Genomic DNA, 14436 nt, shown 5'->3' on the forward strand with positions numbered 1-14436 from the left:
ACAACCTCATTAGTTTCACTGTATCCTTGCCTCCAACCACCCATCCCTCCAAGCAGCAAACAATTAGTTGTAGGAACCTTCGCCACCTTAAGCCTTCTCTTCTCTATTCTGCTACTGACCACCTATATGAAGTAATCTCTCCCCTGTCCTGTCCTGACCTTCCCATCTCTGTCTACAACAGTTCACTCTCTTCATCACTAGATCCACTTGCTCCTCTAACTACACGCAGAATCACGCCCGGACCGTTACAACCCTGGCAAACTGACAACACTAGAAATCTCAAGAGACATTGCCGTGCTCTTCAACGGCTGTGGCGTAAAACCAAATGCCTCCAAGACTTCGCCATATATAAATCTGCCCTTCTAAAATACAATTGCTGCCTCCATGCTGCCAAACAAGCCTACTTTGTTTCTCTTATTAATACTTTGTCATCCAGTCCCCGTCGGCTCTTCTCAACCTTTAACTCTCTGCTTCGTCCCCCACCTCCTCTACCCAATAACTCACTCACTGCCCAAGATATTGCCAATCACTTCAAAGACAAGATTGATGCAATTTGTGAGGACACATCCACTGTGCGTACATCTTCCCCACCCAACATATCTGGCCTAATAACACATTCAGCACTCTCCTCCTTTGAATTGGCTACTACAGAAGAGGTTACAAAACTTTTCTCAGATGCTCACCTAACCAATTGTCCCTTGGATCCTGTTCCCTCACAACTATTAGGCTGGGTTCACACTGCTGCGATGTGGGAACGCTGCGAATCCGCTGCGGGTTCCCACATTGCATGCCTCCTGGCGGCAGTTCACACTGCCCTATGCGAACTGCTGGGAGTGTCAGTGAAAAGTTAATGACACCTCCAAATCAGTTCGCATATCACAGTGCGATCTGCAAACTCGGACAGGAATTGGATCGCATGGTGTGAACACCCATGCGATCCGATTCTGCTGCGGACCAAAAAAAGGGTCCTGTGCGAGTTTGGGCCCGGATGCGATGCGAATTCAGCCATACTATCTGTATGGCTGAACTCGCATCGCACAGAGATCGGATGTGAGTTGCACTGCAGTGCGGTGCGAATCACATCCGATCTCATAAACCGCAGCAGTGTGAACCCAGCCTAAAGGTCACCCTCTAATTCTATCCTATGCTCCCTCACTCACATCTTCAATCTCTCCCTCTCAAGTGGCACCTTCCCCTCCCCTCTAAAACATGCGCAGATCACCCCCATACTTAAAAAACCCTCACTGGACCCCACCAACCTGAACAACTTAAGACCTATCTCATTGCTCCCATTCACCTCTAAACTTCTAGAACGCTTAGTCTACAACCGTCTTAGCTCCTACCTCAGTGGAAATAACCTTCTTGACCCATTACAGTCTGGCTTTCGCTCGCAGCACTCCACGGAAACTGCCTTACTAAAACTCACTAACGATCTACTAACTACTTGACCTCTCTGCTGCCTTTGATACTGTTGACCACCCGCTCCTCCTCAATAAACTACATTCCCTTGGCCTCCGAGATTCTGCTCTTTCCTGGTTCTCTGCCTATCTATCACAGCACTCCTTCAGTGTCACGTACAACTCTGTCTCCTCCTCTCCATTGCCTCTTTCTGTGGGGGTCCCCCAAGGCTCTGTTCTTGGACCCCTTCTCTTCTCTATTTACACCTCCTCCCTTGGCCACTTGATAACCGCCCACGGCTTCCAATACCACTTATACGCCGATGACACTCAAATCTATCTGTCTACTCCTCACCTCACCCCTTCAGTCTCCTCTCCCATTACTAACCTGCTAACTGACATATCAGCATGAATTTTACACCACTTCCTTAAACTAAACCTCTCTAAAACTGAGCTATTAATATTCCCCCCTGCACATGCCCCCCTCCATGATTTTTCCATCAAAATCAACAATGCAACCATCAGGCCCTCCCCTCACGCCAGGGTACTAGGTGTAATCCTAGACTCCTACTTGTCATTTCAGACCCAAGTCCAATCATTGTCAAAAGTTTGTAGAATTCACCTCCGTAACATCTCTAAAATTCGCCCCTTTTTAACAAATGAAACCACCAAGCACCTCATTCACTCCCTTGTTATATCTCGCCTTGACTATTGCAATCTCTATAGGCTCCTCTTCAGTCTATCATGAATGCTGCTGCCAGACTTATCCACCTTACCAACCGCTCAGTGTCTGCCAACCCTCTCCTCCAATCCCTACACTGGCTCCCAATCACCCAGCGAATTAAATTCAAAATACTCACCACAACATACAAAGCCATTCACAACTCTGCCCCGAGCTACATCAACAATCTTGTCTCCAAATATCACCCAAATCGTCCCCTCCGTTCTTCTCAAGACCCCCTACTCTCAAGCTCTCTCATCTCCTCCTCCCATGCTTGTCTCCAGGATTTCTCCAGAGCCTCTCCCATCCTCTGGAACTCGCTTCCTCCAATGGTCCTTCTATCCCCTACTCTTGCTACCTTCAGGCGATCCCTGAAAACTCATCCATTCAGGGAAGCCTATCACATCTCCAACTAATCTTCTACCACTTCCATCAGCTCATTCTCGACAGTTATAACCTTTTGTACACCCTGCCCCACCCTATTAGATTGTAAGCTCTTCTGAGCAGGGCCCTCTTAATCCTCTTGTATTTTATTGTATTGTAACTGTATTGTCTCCTTTTTATATTGTAAAGTGCTGCGTAAATTGCTGGCGCTATATAAATCCTGAATAATAATAATAGTAATGAGAACGAGTGGCAATGACATCCGGTGAGTGATATTCTAAAGTAAGAGGGACCTGCATGTGTGCTTTGGTGGTGGATATTGGTGTGCCATCGTCAGTGAGAAGAAGCCAAGCACTACTTTTGACACTTTTTGTGGACATTTGTTACAGCATTTATTGATTTATCACTATATCATTCTGTGTTGGGTATATACAGTGAGGGGAAAAAAGTATTTGATCCCCTGCTGATTTTGTACGTTTGCCCACTGAGAAAGAAATTATTAATCTATCATTTTATTGGTAGATTTATTTTAACAGTGAGAGACAGAATTAAAAAAATATCCAGAAAAACGCTTTTCAAAAAAGTTATAAAATGATTTGCATTTTAATAGGTGAAATAAGTATTCGATCCCCTATCAATCAGCTAGATTTCTGGCTCCCATGTGTCTTCTATGCAGGTAACAAGCTGAGATTAGAAGCACTAAAGGGAGTGCTCCTAAACTCAGCTTATTACCTGTATAAAAGACACCTGTCCACAGAAGCAATCAATGAGATTCCAATCTCTCCACCACGACCAAGATCAAAGAGCCATCCAAGGATGGCAGGGACAAGATTGTAGACCTACACAAGGCTGGAATGGGCTACAAGACCATCGCCAAGCAGCTTTGTGAGAGGATGACAACAGTTGGTGCGATTATTCGCAAATGGTAGAAATGCAAAATAACTGTCAATCTCTCTTGGTCTGGGGCTCCATACAAGATCTCACCTCGTGAAGTTTCAATGATCATGAGAACGCTGAGGAATCAGCCCAGAACTACACAAGAGAATCTTGTCAATGATCTCAAGGCAGCTGGGTCCATAGTCACCAATAAAACAATTGGCAACACACTATACTGTGAAGGACTGAAATCCTTCAGCGCCCGCAAGGTCCCCCTGCTTAAGAAAGCACATGTACAGGCCCATCTGAAGTCTGCTAATGAACATCTGCATGATTTAGAGTAGAACTGGGGGAAAGTTTTGTGGTCAGATATAATATCTTTGGCATAAACTCAACTCACCGTGTTTGGAGGAGGAGGAATACTGCCTATCACCCCAAGAACACATTATGTTTTGGGGGTGTTTTTCTGCTAAGGGGACAGGACAACTTCACGGCAACTAAGGGATGATGGACGGGGCCATGTCCCATCAAATCTTGGGTGAGATCCTCCTTCCCTCAGCAAGTGCATTGAAAATGGGTCATGGATGGGTATTCCAGCATAACAATGGACCAAAAGATGCACAGGAATCCTGTGCAATTTTGCTCCAGAGCTGCTGTGGAGATGTGTGAACCCACTCCATAGAGAGCCGGTCACAATCTCCTGCTTTGCGAATTGGATGCAGAAAAAACACGCATCCACCCCACATCCAATTTGCACTAGTGTGAACCCAGCCTTAATGCATACTAGTAAACTTTTACTTTAAATTTAATAGTAATTACCTCCAATCTATCAGCCTCCAGCGTCTCTGGTTTCAGATGCTGATCTTACTTGCTCAGAGCCCTTAAAGTGATTGTAAATGTTTTATTGTGTTCTTTTAAACAAAAACATGTCATACTTACCTGCTCTATAATGGTTTTGCACAGAGCAGCCCCATACTCTCCTCTTCAGAGGTACCCCACCAGTTCTTCTGGCTCAATCCCTGCCGCACTGTGTGCTTCTGTTGACACACACAGTGCATCTTGGCTCCGCCCCTTGCTCCCTTCACACAGGCTGTGATTGACAACAGCTGGTGCCCGCAGGCTCCCGCTGCTGCATATGAGACCTGTGAAGAGGGAGAGAGAAAGAGAGCAATGCTGCTACTTTAATTATACAGGGGGGCTGGGGGGGAGCTGGTCTCAGAACGTTTTTTTACCTTAATCCCTTGGCGCCGAAGTAACACATATATGCAGCCTCACTTCTGTGTATTCCGTGATCACCAGTACCTTTTTCCCAATCGATATGCAGCTGTCACATAACCCAGATCTTTCCCAGCCTGTCTGCATGGGAACATAATTAGAAGGAGCTTCTAGTTCTCTGCTGCTGGTCATATGTTAAAAAAAAAAAAAAAAACATCCTTTGGAATACAGAGTAAAAATAAATAATATCAATAAGCTGTTTTAAATTGGCATACAAATATATATATTTGAAATCAAATCATTATTATTTTTTGGCATTAAGATGGTGTTAGCAGATTTCTGCCAGTCACAGTGTCACTCTCCTCCAGCCTGTAACTTATAATAAGAGGAGGGGAAGCCTCCATTAATCTACATGTAAAATCTCACCCCCATTGTGTTTAGCTGGTTAGTGGGTGAGGGAGTGGGCTGTCATTTACCATTGTATATATGCCCACATCTGTATTCACATGGGCTGCTCAGATGTGATCGGGATGAAATGCTCTGCATAAACTGAGCACGTGCAGAATTGCCACCACAACTGCAAAATCCCTAGCTGAATTGAGGTCATGAACAGAACAGAAGAGAGCAGCAGGATCAACCAGGTTTTTTTTTTTTTTTTTTTTTTTTGCACAATACAGAAAATGAACCTCATAGTGACTGTGTGAGTATTAACAGCATGCACAGGCATACCCCACTTTTAAGTACAAAATGGGGTTTATTTACTAAAGTTGGAAAGTGCAAAATCAGGCTCACTTCTGTATAGAAATCAATGAGCTTCTAACCTCAGCTTGTTCAATTTAGCTTTGGTAATAAATCCTGGAAGCTCATTGGTTTCTATGCAGAAGTGAGCCTGATTTTGCACTTTCCAGCTTTAGTAAATAAACCCCATTGCGGACTTAAAAGTGGGGTATGCCTGTAATACACAATTTATTGCTAGTTTTTATGATGTGGGTTAATTGACGCTTTAATGCATAGAATGCATTAAAGTGATTGTAAATGATCACCTTGTATACGTGATCATATTTTCTATGTTCTCAGCTGCATCGGAGCTGGGGGGAGGAGAAGCAGCAGTACACTGACCTTCCCAGTAAAAGGCTGTGTGGGGGCCAGGAAAAAGAGCAGGCTGTGTTGCCAGCACAGCTAGAGAGCTTACCACAGTGTATTCTCCTAGTGTGGTCAGTTTTTAATAGAAAAACAGAGGGACAGGCAGGAACACCAAGGATTTCACACAGAGGAAGCAATACTAAGAGAACATGAGACTTTTTCACACAAGTAGATGGCACACCAGACACATAACAGGAACATGAAATGTTGTGTTTGCATACTCTTTAACCCCTTCATGGCCAGCTTATTTTAATATGTGGCCCCACTGGACTGGGCTTTTTCTGCTGGGCCGCATATTTGCAGCGTGGTCTGCTATCACAGAGACCGGGAGAGAGCCCCAGGCCCTGTACTAACGATCAGGACCCTGAACTACCGGATCCTGGCCACCTAATCGCTGTGATAGCCTCTGATTGGCTATCACAGTGATCAGTCACTGTGAACCCGCCCGTTTTTTTATTTTTTTAGTATCAGTGTCAGTGTGTTTTAGGTAGGATAAAAAAAAAAAAAAAAATGGGCACTATTGTTATTAGCTGCACTACAGGTACAAACATCTATCATGCACATATGTGGTATCGCTTCGATCATCAGGAACAGAATTTAATCTGGGTTGTTCTTTGGTGGAAGGTTATGGTAGCAACAAGAAATATACAGCTAAATTTAAAAAAATTTTGGGCTAGTTATGCTTTTGATAATATAAAAAAAATCAGGAGATATTCACTTACCATTTAGCACCAAACGAAAGCCCAATTTGTCATAAAAAAAAAACAAGATAAAATTCACCTGGATGCATAAACTAGTTTTGATGATATGTACGGTTTTACATGTCAAAGTTTCAAAATTGTGCTTGGGCATTTAGATTTGTTTAACCCTTAGGCACGAAGGAATTAAGGTAAGAAAAAACTTCCAGACTTCAAACCGTGAAGCAGATGGGCTACAGCAGCAGAAGACCACTCTGGGGGCCACTCCTGTCAGCTAAGAACTGAAATCTGAGGCTACAATTGGAACGGGATCACCAAAATTGAACAATAAAAGATTGGAAAAACATTGCCTGATGAGTCTCAATTTCAGCTGCGACATTCAGGTGGAGGGTCAGAATTTGGCTTAAACAACATGAAAGCATGGATTCATCCTGCCTTGTATCAATGGTTCAGGCTGGTGGTGGTGATACTGGGGTGGAGGATATTTTCTTGGCACACTTTGGGCTCTTTAGTACTAATTGAGCATTATTTAACCACTTCAGCCCCAGAAGAATGTACCCCCTTAATGGCCAGAGCATTTTTTGCGATACGGCACTGCGTCGCTGTACCCAAACAAAATTGACGTCCCTTTTTTCCCACAAATAGAGCTTTCTTTTGGGGGTATTTGATCACCTCTGGGGTTTTTATTTTTTGCGCTATAAACAAAAGAAGAGCGACAATTTTGAAAAAAACGCAATATCTTTTACTTTTTGCGGTAATAAATATCCCACATTTTTTTTTTCTAAAAAACTTTTTTTCTCAGTTTGGGCTGATATGTATTCTTCTACATATTTTTAGTAAAGCGTATAGTGATTGGTTTGCGCAAACGTTATAGCGTCTACAAACTAGGGGATAGATTTATGGCATTTTTGTTATTTTATTTTTTTACTAGTAATGGCGGCGATCTGCGATTTTTATCAGGACTGCGATATTTTGGCGTACAAATTGGACACTTTTGACACATTTTTGGGACCATTGACAATTGTACAGCGATCAGTGCTATAAAAAATGCACTGATTACTGTATAAATGTCACTGGCAGAGAAGGGGTTAACGCTAGGGGGCGATCAAGGGGTTAACTGTGTTCCCTAGGTGTGTTCAAACTGTAGGGGGGGTGGGACTGTCTAGGAGGAGAGAGGGATCGGTGTTCATACTTACTATGAACACACGATCTGTCTCCTCTACCCTGAGACACACACACATCCCGTTTCTCGCTCTGTCTCTAGGTGCCCCTAGTGGCCAAAAGGTGAAGCACAGTGGCAGCATTTGATGGGCACAGTGGCAGCATTTGATGGGCACAGTGGCAGCGTTTGATGTGCACAGTGGCAGCGTTTGATGGGCACAGTGGCTGCCTTTGATGGGCACAGTGGCTGCATTTGATGGGCACAGTGGCAGCGTTTGATGGGCACAGTGGCTGCATTTGATGGGCACAGTGGCTGCATTTGATGGGCACAGTGGTAGTCTTTGATGGGCACACTGGCTGCATTTGATGGGTTTTTTTTCAGAATTTTTCAGTTTGCACCCCCCTAAAAATTTTGAGCACCAACCGTCACTGATTAATTACATTAGCACACAGTACACATCTCAGTAAATATTTAAAAGTCTACAGATTCACTTTAACAAGGTTAGAACACATGTCTCTAATGTAGAGCATACTATGCCAGAACCGATTGCCATTGCAAACTGTATTTTCTCCAAACCTCTCCTTTCTAGCCAGCCATGTGGTTGCTTTGCCATGTCTTATATTTGGATGTGCTGCGGGTGAATACTGCCAGCAGGGAAATGTGCTTCTATGTTTTTCTACAGACAAGCTTTATAGTAGTCTCACCAGCATGCTAGTCTTTACATAAATAGTAGTAGATTTTGGAATACAAGAAGGAAAGCTGCTTGGCCTCAGGAGATTCTGCGGTGAAGCCATCTCTCCTGAGATATTTAATGATAGGTTACAGAGATGGAGACATACACATCTTATGCCAGTATTGCTAGCAGCTTTATGTGATTGTATTACTATATTAAATAGCTGCCTGAGTGGCTTTAACTGACTCAGAATAATGTGTGTTTTATTAGAGACCCTGTCACCACCCCATGCTTATTAAGATAAACATTGCAACTTAAAGGACTTGCATTATCATGTCAGGCGGGTTTGTGTAAAATTGTTGTCCCGCTGTGCTGGAAAAAAGAAAAAATTCACAAGATCTTCATTGATGGTATTAGCAGATTATCCACTTTCTGCCACTGTGGCATCCAGGCAAGAAAGGAGGGTGCAGTCATCACCAGGGAGGAGGGCACAGACAGCAACAAAAACATTGTCAGAAGTTCAAATCGTTCCCTCACTCTATTAAACATGTTTGTCTTCATCTGGTGCCATGTTGGAGAGCTTTCCCGTCTTACTGCCCTGACAACAATGAAGGGAAAATCTCGCTAAAAGGGACACAGATGGTTATAAAAATTGCCAGTTTTAATGTCTCCACACGTTCTTCAAAAGGAAAACATTTTGGTTTGGGATGGGCTTTCATAATATCTCCTATCTACTAAATGCATGTGCAAATGTATGTAGACAAATGTAATTTTGTTTAAATGTTCTGTGTATGGCCAACCTCTTTTTTTTTTCATAATTTTACATAATTGTGCAGTTGAGCCAGGAGAAGCTCCCTTTCCATAATAGGTTGAGCATTGTCCATTCTGAATCTATTGTTGTCCATGGATAGATACTGTACATGTACCTGAGGATCCAATGAAGCACATTCTAGCATACCTGTTTCCTTTTCATATATATTTCCTTATGAATTTCAGCATAAAGGCCTGTATGTAGATGCAGGACCCATTGAAGTTAATTGCATGACTCCTCAAATCTATTAAATTGGGGCATGTGCATTAAATGGCTTAATTCCCTCCTAAGGAGAAAAGAGAATGCTTGGCCAGGTCATGTTTCCAACAAGCACTTAGAATGGCTGACTTTCAAGGACCCCATGTATAGCCTGACCTTTGCATGACTGTCATGTTGGGCTCATGGATTTTATATAGCCAAGGTAAACCAGGGATAAGTCTTGGGAATGTGGATGGAACCTGTAAACTTTTTCATATTTGCAGTTTCAGACTTCCTGGTTATTTCAAAGATAGTTGGCACAGTGTACCCTGGTTATTTTTGGTCGTTTATACCAAGCCAAAGTTTTTATTTTTAGCGCTGAATGGACCCGGAAAGAGTATTTGTCCTGGTGACTATATTCACTAAGACGTAAAGTAATAAAAAATTCAAAAAATTTTGTTACAGCAACAGGGATAGAATAGACATCTTCTAAAGGGCACAATTGTTTTAGTGTCTAAGAGGAGATTATTCTCACTTTGGACAGATTTCCTCTAACTTCTGTTGTGTGTACAATACAGAGGTGAAGGGAAATCCCCCGCTTTGGGACAGAGATGGCAAAAGAAAAACATGACCGGTGTTTAGACATTCCCTACTGTAGCCAGAATGGAAAAAAGCTTTAGATATGTTTTAGGTTGATACTGTCCACGACCCAAATGGGTAGATTGAACCCCACTTCCTGTTATTGTGATATCAGAAGAAGAAATTAGGGGAGTGGTTATCACAAGGGCAGGAAGCCAAATACAGGTATAGTAACTTGGAACAGGTTCTAAACACTTATAGATTTCTTTTATTCAGTTTATTTTAGCAGTCTGTATCCCTATTGGAGAGTTTACTTATCTCGTTCTTGCCAACAGGAAGTGAGGGGGAAATGCCAAAAGTGTTATTGCAATTAAAATTTTTAGAGGTTTTACTCTTCACTATTCTGAGCAAAATTGAACATTTTAGTTGGAGGTGGGTTTTGAATAAAGGGGTGTCTGTTTGTGTAACATCAGAGCCATATAATGAAGTAATATTCTGTGTAATATTAATGTATACATTATTATTATTTTTGTTTTTATCTTTTAACAGCCAGACCAGTCAATCAAATGGACATGGCATCCAAAACACTGGTAGCAAATCCTTTGAGTAACAGTAAGATTGTGGTTGCAACCTGTATGTCAGCCAACGGGAAACCACCAAGCACAATTACCTGGGAAACCAAGCTGAAAGGGGAGGCAGAATATCAAGAAATAAAGAATGATAATGGAACCGTGACTGTGATCAGTCGATTCAAGCTTGTGCCCACCCGGGAGGCCCACAAACAGCCACTGACTTGTGTTATAAACTACCAAACAGAAAGAGATACAAAGAACACCACCATCAGTGTACAATGTAAGTGTAGAGGCTTGGACCAGAGGGGTGTGCCATTTCTGGGGAAGGTTCTTAATCACTGGAAAATGCAGAAGAGAATGTTTATATTTTAATGAATGCACACAGAAAACGGCCAAGCAGATTTTATTTTTTAAGTAGATGTTTCCGATTAGGCCTATGTTAAGGTAAAACTATCAGTAATGCAGCAATTTGTAATCAAAATAGTAATGGAATTTCACAATTCTGTTGGCAACACTATGATTGATTAGAAATAACACATGCCCCATTGATTCATCAAAAAAGCATTTATTTAGCTCAAGTCACGTGCCTAAGGACAGAGGTGGGCACCAAGACAATAAGGACTATTCTTCAGGCACAAGATTCACAAGATCTGTTGAATTTTTTGCTAAAAATTAAAGAAGGAAAGATTATAGCTCAGAAGTATTCAAAGGTTATATTTCCCTTGCAAACATTTTATAAAAAGCCTTGAACTGTGAAATCAGTGAACTAATTTTCACTTTATTTTATCTCAACTGATCACCCCCATAGGCTATGGGTCAAGCCTGAGAGCACTTGGACCATTCTGCTTGTAGGCAATTACGAAACAAATATTTGTGTGTGCCATGCATCATATTCACGTAGAAGAAAGCATCTTATTGCTAGCAGAGCAGCATTCCCTGCAAGCATACCTTCTAGCCTAGTATATGAGGCCATTAAATATATATTATGTAGAGAGAATATATTTTTTTCTTTTATTTTTTTTTTGTGTATGCACATTATGAACCATATGCTTTCAGTATATTTATTTTTCTCTGTGTTTCATTCTACAATTTATAAATTTGTCCTTGTCACATGGTGCTTTCTTTGGTGACTTTCCTCTAGATGCACCTCAAGTCTCAATTGAAGGATTTGATGGAAACTGGTATGTTAAGCGTGCTGATGTGAAACTGATGTGCAAAGCAGACTCTAATCCTCCTCCGTCCTCATATCGATGGAAAATGTAAGTACCACTATAGCTGTATTTTATGTAAGGTATTTATATATATATATATATATATATATATATATATATATTGCAATTTTTTATTTCAGCTTTTATTTTAATTTTTTTAATACCTTCTAATATACCTAGCTTTAACTTATCATGTAGATTTTATATCGTCAAAGGGGAAAAGCAACAGGGTCTCTCTAAGGCCGACTATACACGGTTTGAATCTCGGCCGGTTCAGCAGGAAGTGGCTATGATTTCAATCAACTTGGGCACAACCGGCCAGCCGGATTCTCTTCCGATTATCGCTAGTGGCTGCTATAGCTGCTAGAAATAAACATTGTCTTCACCTGCCGAGGACAGCATCCCCGACCTTCCCTGCTGGGAGAAGACAGGAGGGATTCCTGCATCAACACTATCTGTGTTGATGGAGGAATCAAGTGAATTTTGATGGGGAAATCAAGCGGATTTCTTTCCTGCAACCCATGGAAATTTTCACCATATATGGCGGACTTAATTCCACCCCTATAGTTATTTGTACTTACTTCCCATCACTTTCCCTCCTCTGCATTGGAGAAGATGCCCTGTGTAAGCTTCAAATTCAGACTGTGATCCTTCACAGGGCTGATGACCCTCTTCCTGCATCTTGTGATAGTGGTAGTGCCTGCGCAGCCATTTGCCAAGCACCAACACTTTCTTTGTGCCCCTGATGGCTTAATGAAGTGGTGGTGGAGTAAAGGAAAAGTAAGGAAAGATTGCTAGTTGGTTTTCTATAAAGTGAACATGTTTCTTTATTGTTACAGTAGAAAATTCAGGTAGACTAGATGCTATGCTTTAGGGCACATTTTGACATAAACACAAAAAATGTGCTGTAGAATATTTATCCAAAAATTGGCCTCTACCACAGACCACAAAATACCCCTCAGGCTGCTACTCTTTGCAGTTAAGATATGAGCTATAGTCAATTGCACCTGTAAATTGTATACACCGTGCTTGGAAAATGAAAGTGAATATTTGAAATGCTGTAAAACTCTAAAAATCAAAACAGTCAATTTGTTTCTAACCGGTATTAGTTGAACATTTTTCTGTAAACCGTCATTAGAGTGTTACTAGGATTTTCCTGCATGTGCGTTTTCAGCCAGTGTCAAAAAGCAAATGCTAGCTGTATTATCACTTTTTATATGACACTAATTAAAAAATGTCTTAATATAGACGCCTACTGCAAAAAACAGCCTACAGCATGTTGATAATTGAGGTTTCCTAAAAAAAATAAAAAAAAATAAAAAATTAGAAGATAGTTATATAGGTAGGATACCAAATTGGATATGTTGGATAAGTATGGAGATGGAAATAATAAAGTTTTTAAATATTGGTAATGAATACATTGAAATTAATATTATGCAACTCCAGCTTTTATTATTTGCTTAGCATTGAAATTCTTGCTTCTTGGATCTTCAGAATCCTCAACTCCAAACTGTCTCTATTTAAGCTTTTCCTTTGACTTTTGAGACCAACTACCTTGTGCTGCTTGTTTTTAGTGCAGAATTCAGGTAGTTTTGGTTCCAAACTTAGTTTTAGGGGTTCAATTCTTTCCGCATGCATCCTACTTCATGAAACTGTAAGAAAATGGACCATGGTTCATTGCAGTGCAATTCTTTTTAAAAGCATAACTGCAAGCTACTATAGTAACAGACACATACAATGCATCACACAATAAGACACATGCAATACCTTGTGGTGTGCTACGTTAAAAAATAGGGTCTAGCCTTTTTTTTTTTGTGTGTTAAAATGTGCTGTCGGACTATTAAAAATCAGTGCAACTTAACACACAATACAGCATCACCTTATTGCATGAATGTTAATGTTAGTGTCAGTGGGCCCTAAGAATTATTATTATTATTATACAGGTTTTATATAGTGCCGACAGTTTACACAGCGCTTTACAACATAAGGGTAGACAATACAATACAATACAATTCAAGACAGGGGGAATCAGAGGGCCCTGCTCGTTGGAGCTTACAATCTAGGAGAATTAGCGCTAAGAATTAGAATATACATAATTCCTGGCATTTATATAGACTGGCGCAGAGAAATTTTCCAAAAGTGTCTTTCATGTGCTCTAAAAGTGGCGCAGAATGCGTCATGTATGGCTTCATGTGCACTGCTGCTGGTAAACGGACATTTAGGAGCAGTTGGGCATTTTTTTCGGCTGCCCCTGAACTCGCCTCTATGTTATCTTATCAGTACATGTACTCAGGGTTGTTTATAGTCATTTCTAGGCAGTTGAGTTTAGAAGCATTTTTTAGAAAGCAAAAAAATGCATTCAGGACGGAAGTTCAGAGGCATTTGAAACACCGTACCCACGTTTAGCCACGTAAACGTGGCTAAGTGCAGCATGTAAACATGGCAAAACTAACGTTTTTAAATGCTGTTTACTATCTGTCAAGTTAAATCTTTCAGGGGAGGTTGTAAAATGTTCCGTGTACATTAAGCTTTAACAAGAAGGATTGACACCAGAAAAGTGGCACAGCAGCTTTATTGAATTTCCCCAATGTGTTTCCACCTTTTCTAGGTTTAAATTTAACCTATATTGGCAGGCTACACAGTACTACATATACACAGCCATTTTTCCAAAGGTTGTAATAGAAGATTTTTCTAATTGCAGACTTGTGAAGAGCTGGTTTCTCTTTAAGGCCCCTTTCACACTGAGGCTTTCAGGCATTTTATCGCTAGAAATAGCCTCTGAAAAGCATTTTAAAA

The 14436-nt window shown here is 41.2% G+C and overlaps 1 protein-coding gene across 4 annotated transcripts in view; it reads left to right on the forward strand.

Moving 5' to 3' along the window:
* Positions 1–14436, forward strand: part of NECTIN1 (nectin cell adhesion molecule 1) — a 440283-nt gene that overhangs the window by 145761 nt on the left and 280086 nt on the right. For all 4 annotated transcript variants that reach the window (XM_077457381.1, XM_077457383.1, XM_077457384.1 and 1 more), the window contains exons 3-4: positions 10407–10709; positions 11571–11688. In XM_077457381.1, the coding sequence (XP_077313507.1) occupies positions 10407–10709; positions 11571–11688 (421 nt within the window). The remainder of the gene's footprint in view (positions 1–10406; positions 10710–11570; positions 11689–14436) is intronic.

This window comes from Lithobates pipiens, unplaced genomic scaffold, assembly GCF_037356315.1.
Source record: "Lithobates pipiens isolate NorthernLeopardFrog02 unplaced genomic scaffold, aLitPip1_a1.2 Scaffold_27, whole genome shotgun sequence".
NCBI lineage: Eukaryota > Metazoa > Chordata > Amphibia > Anura > Ranidae > Lithobates > Lithobates pipiens.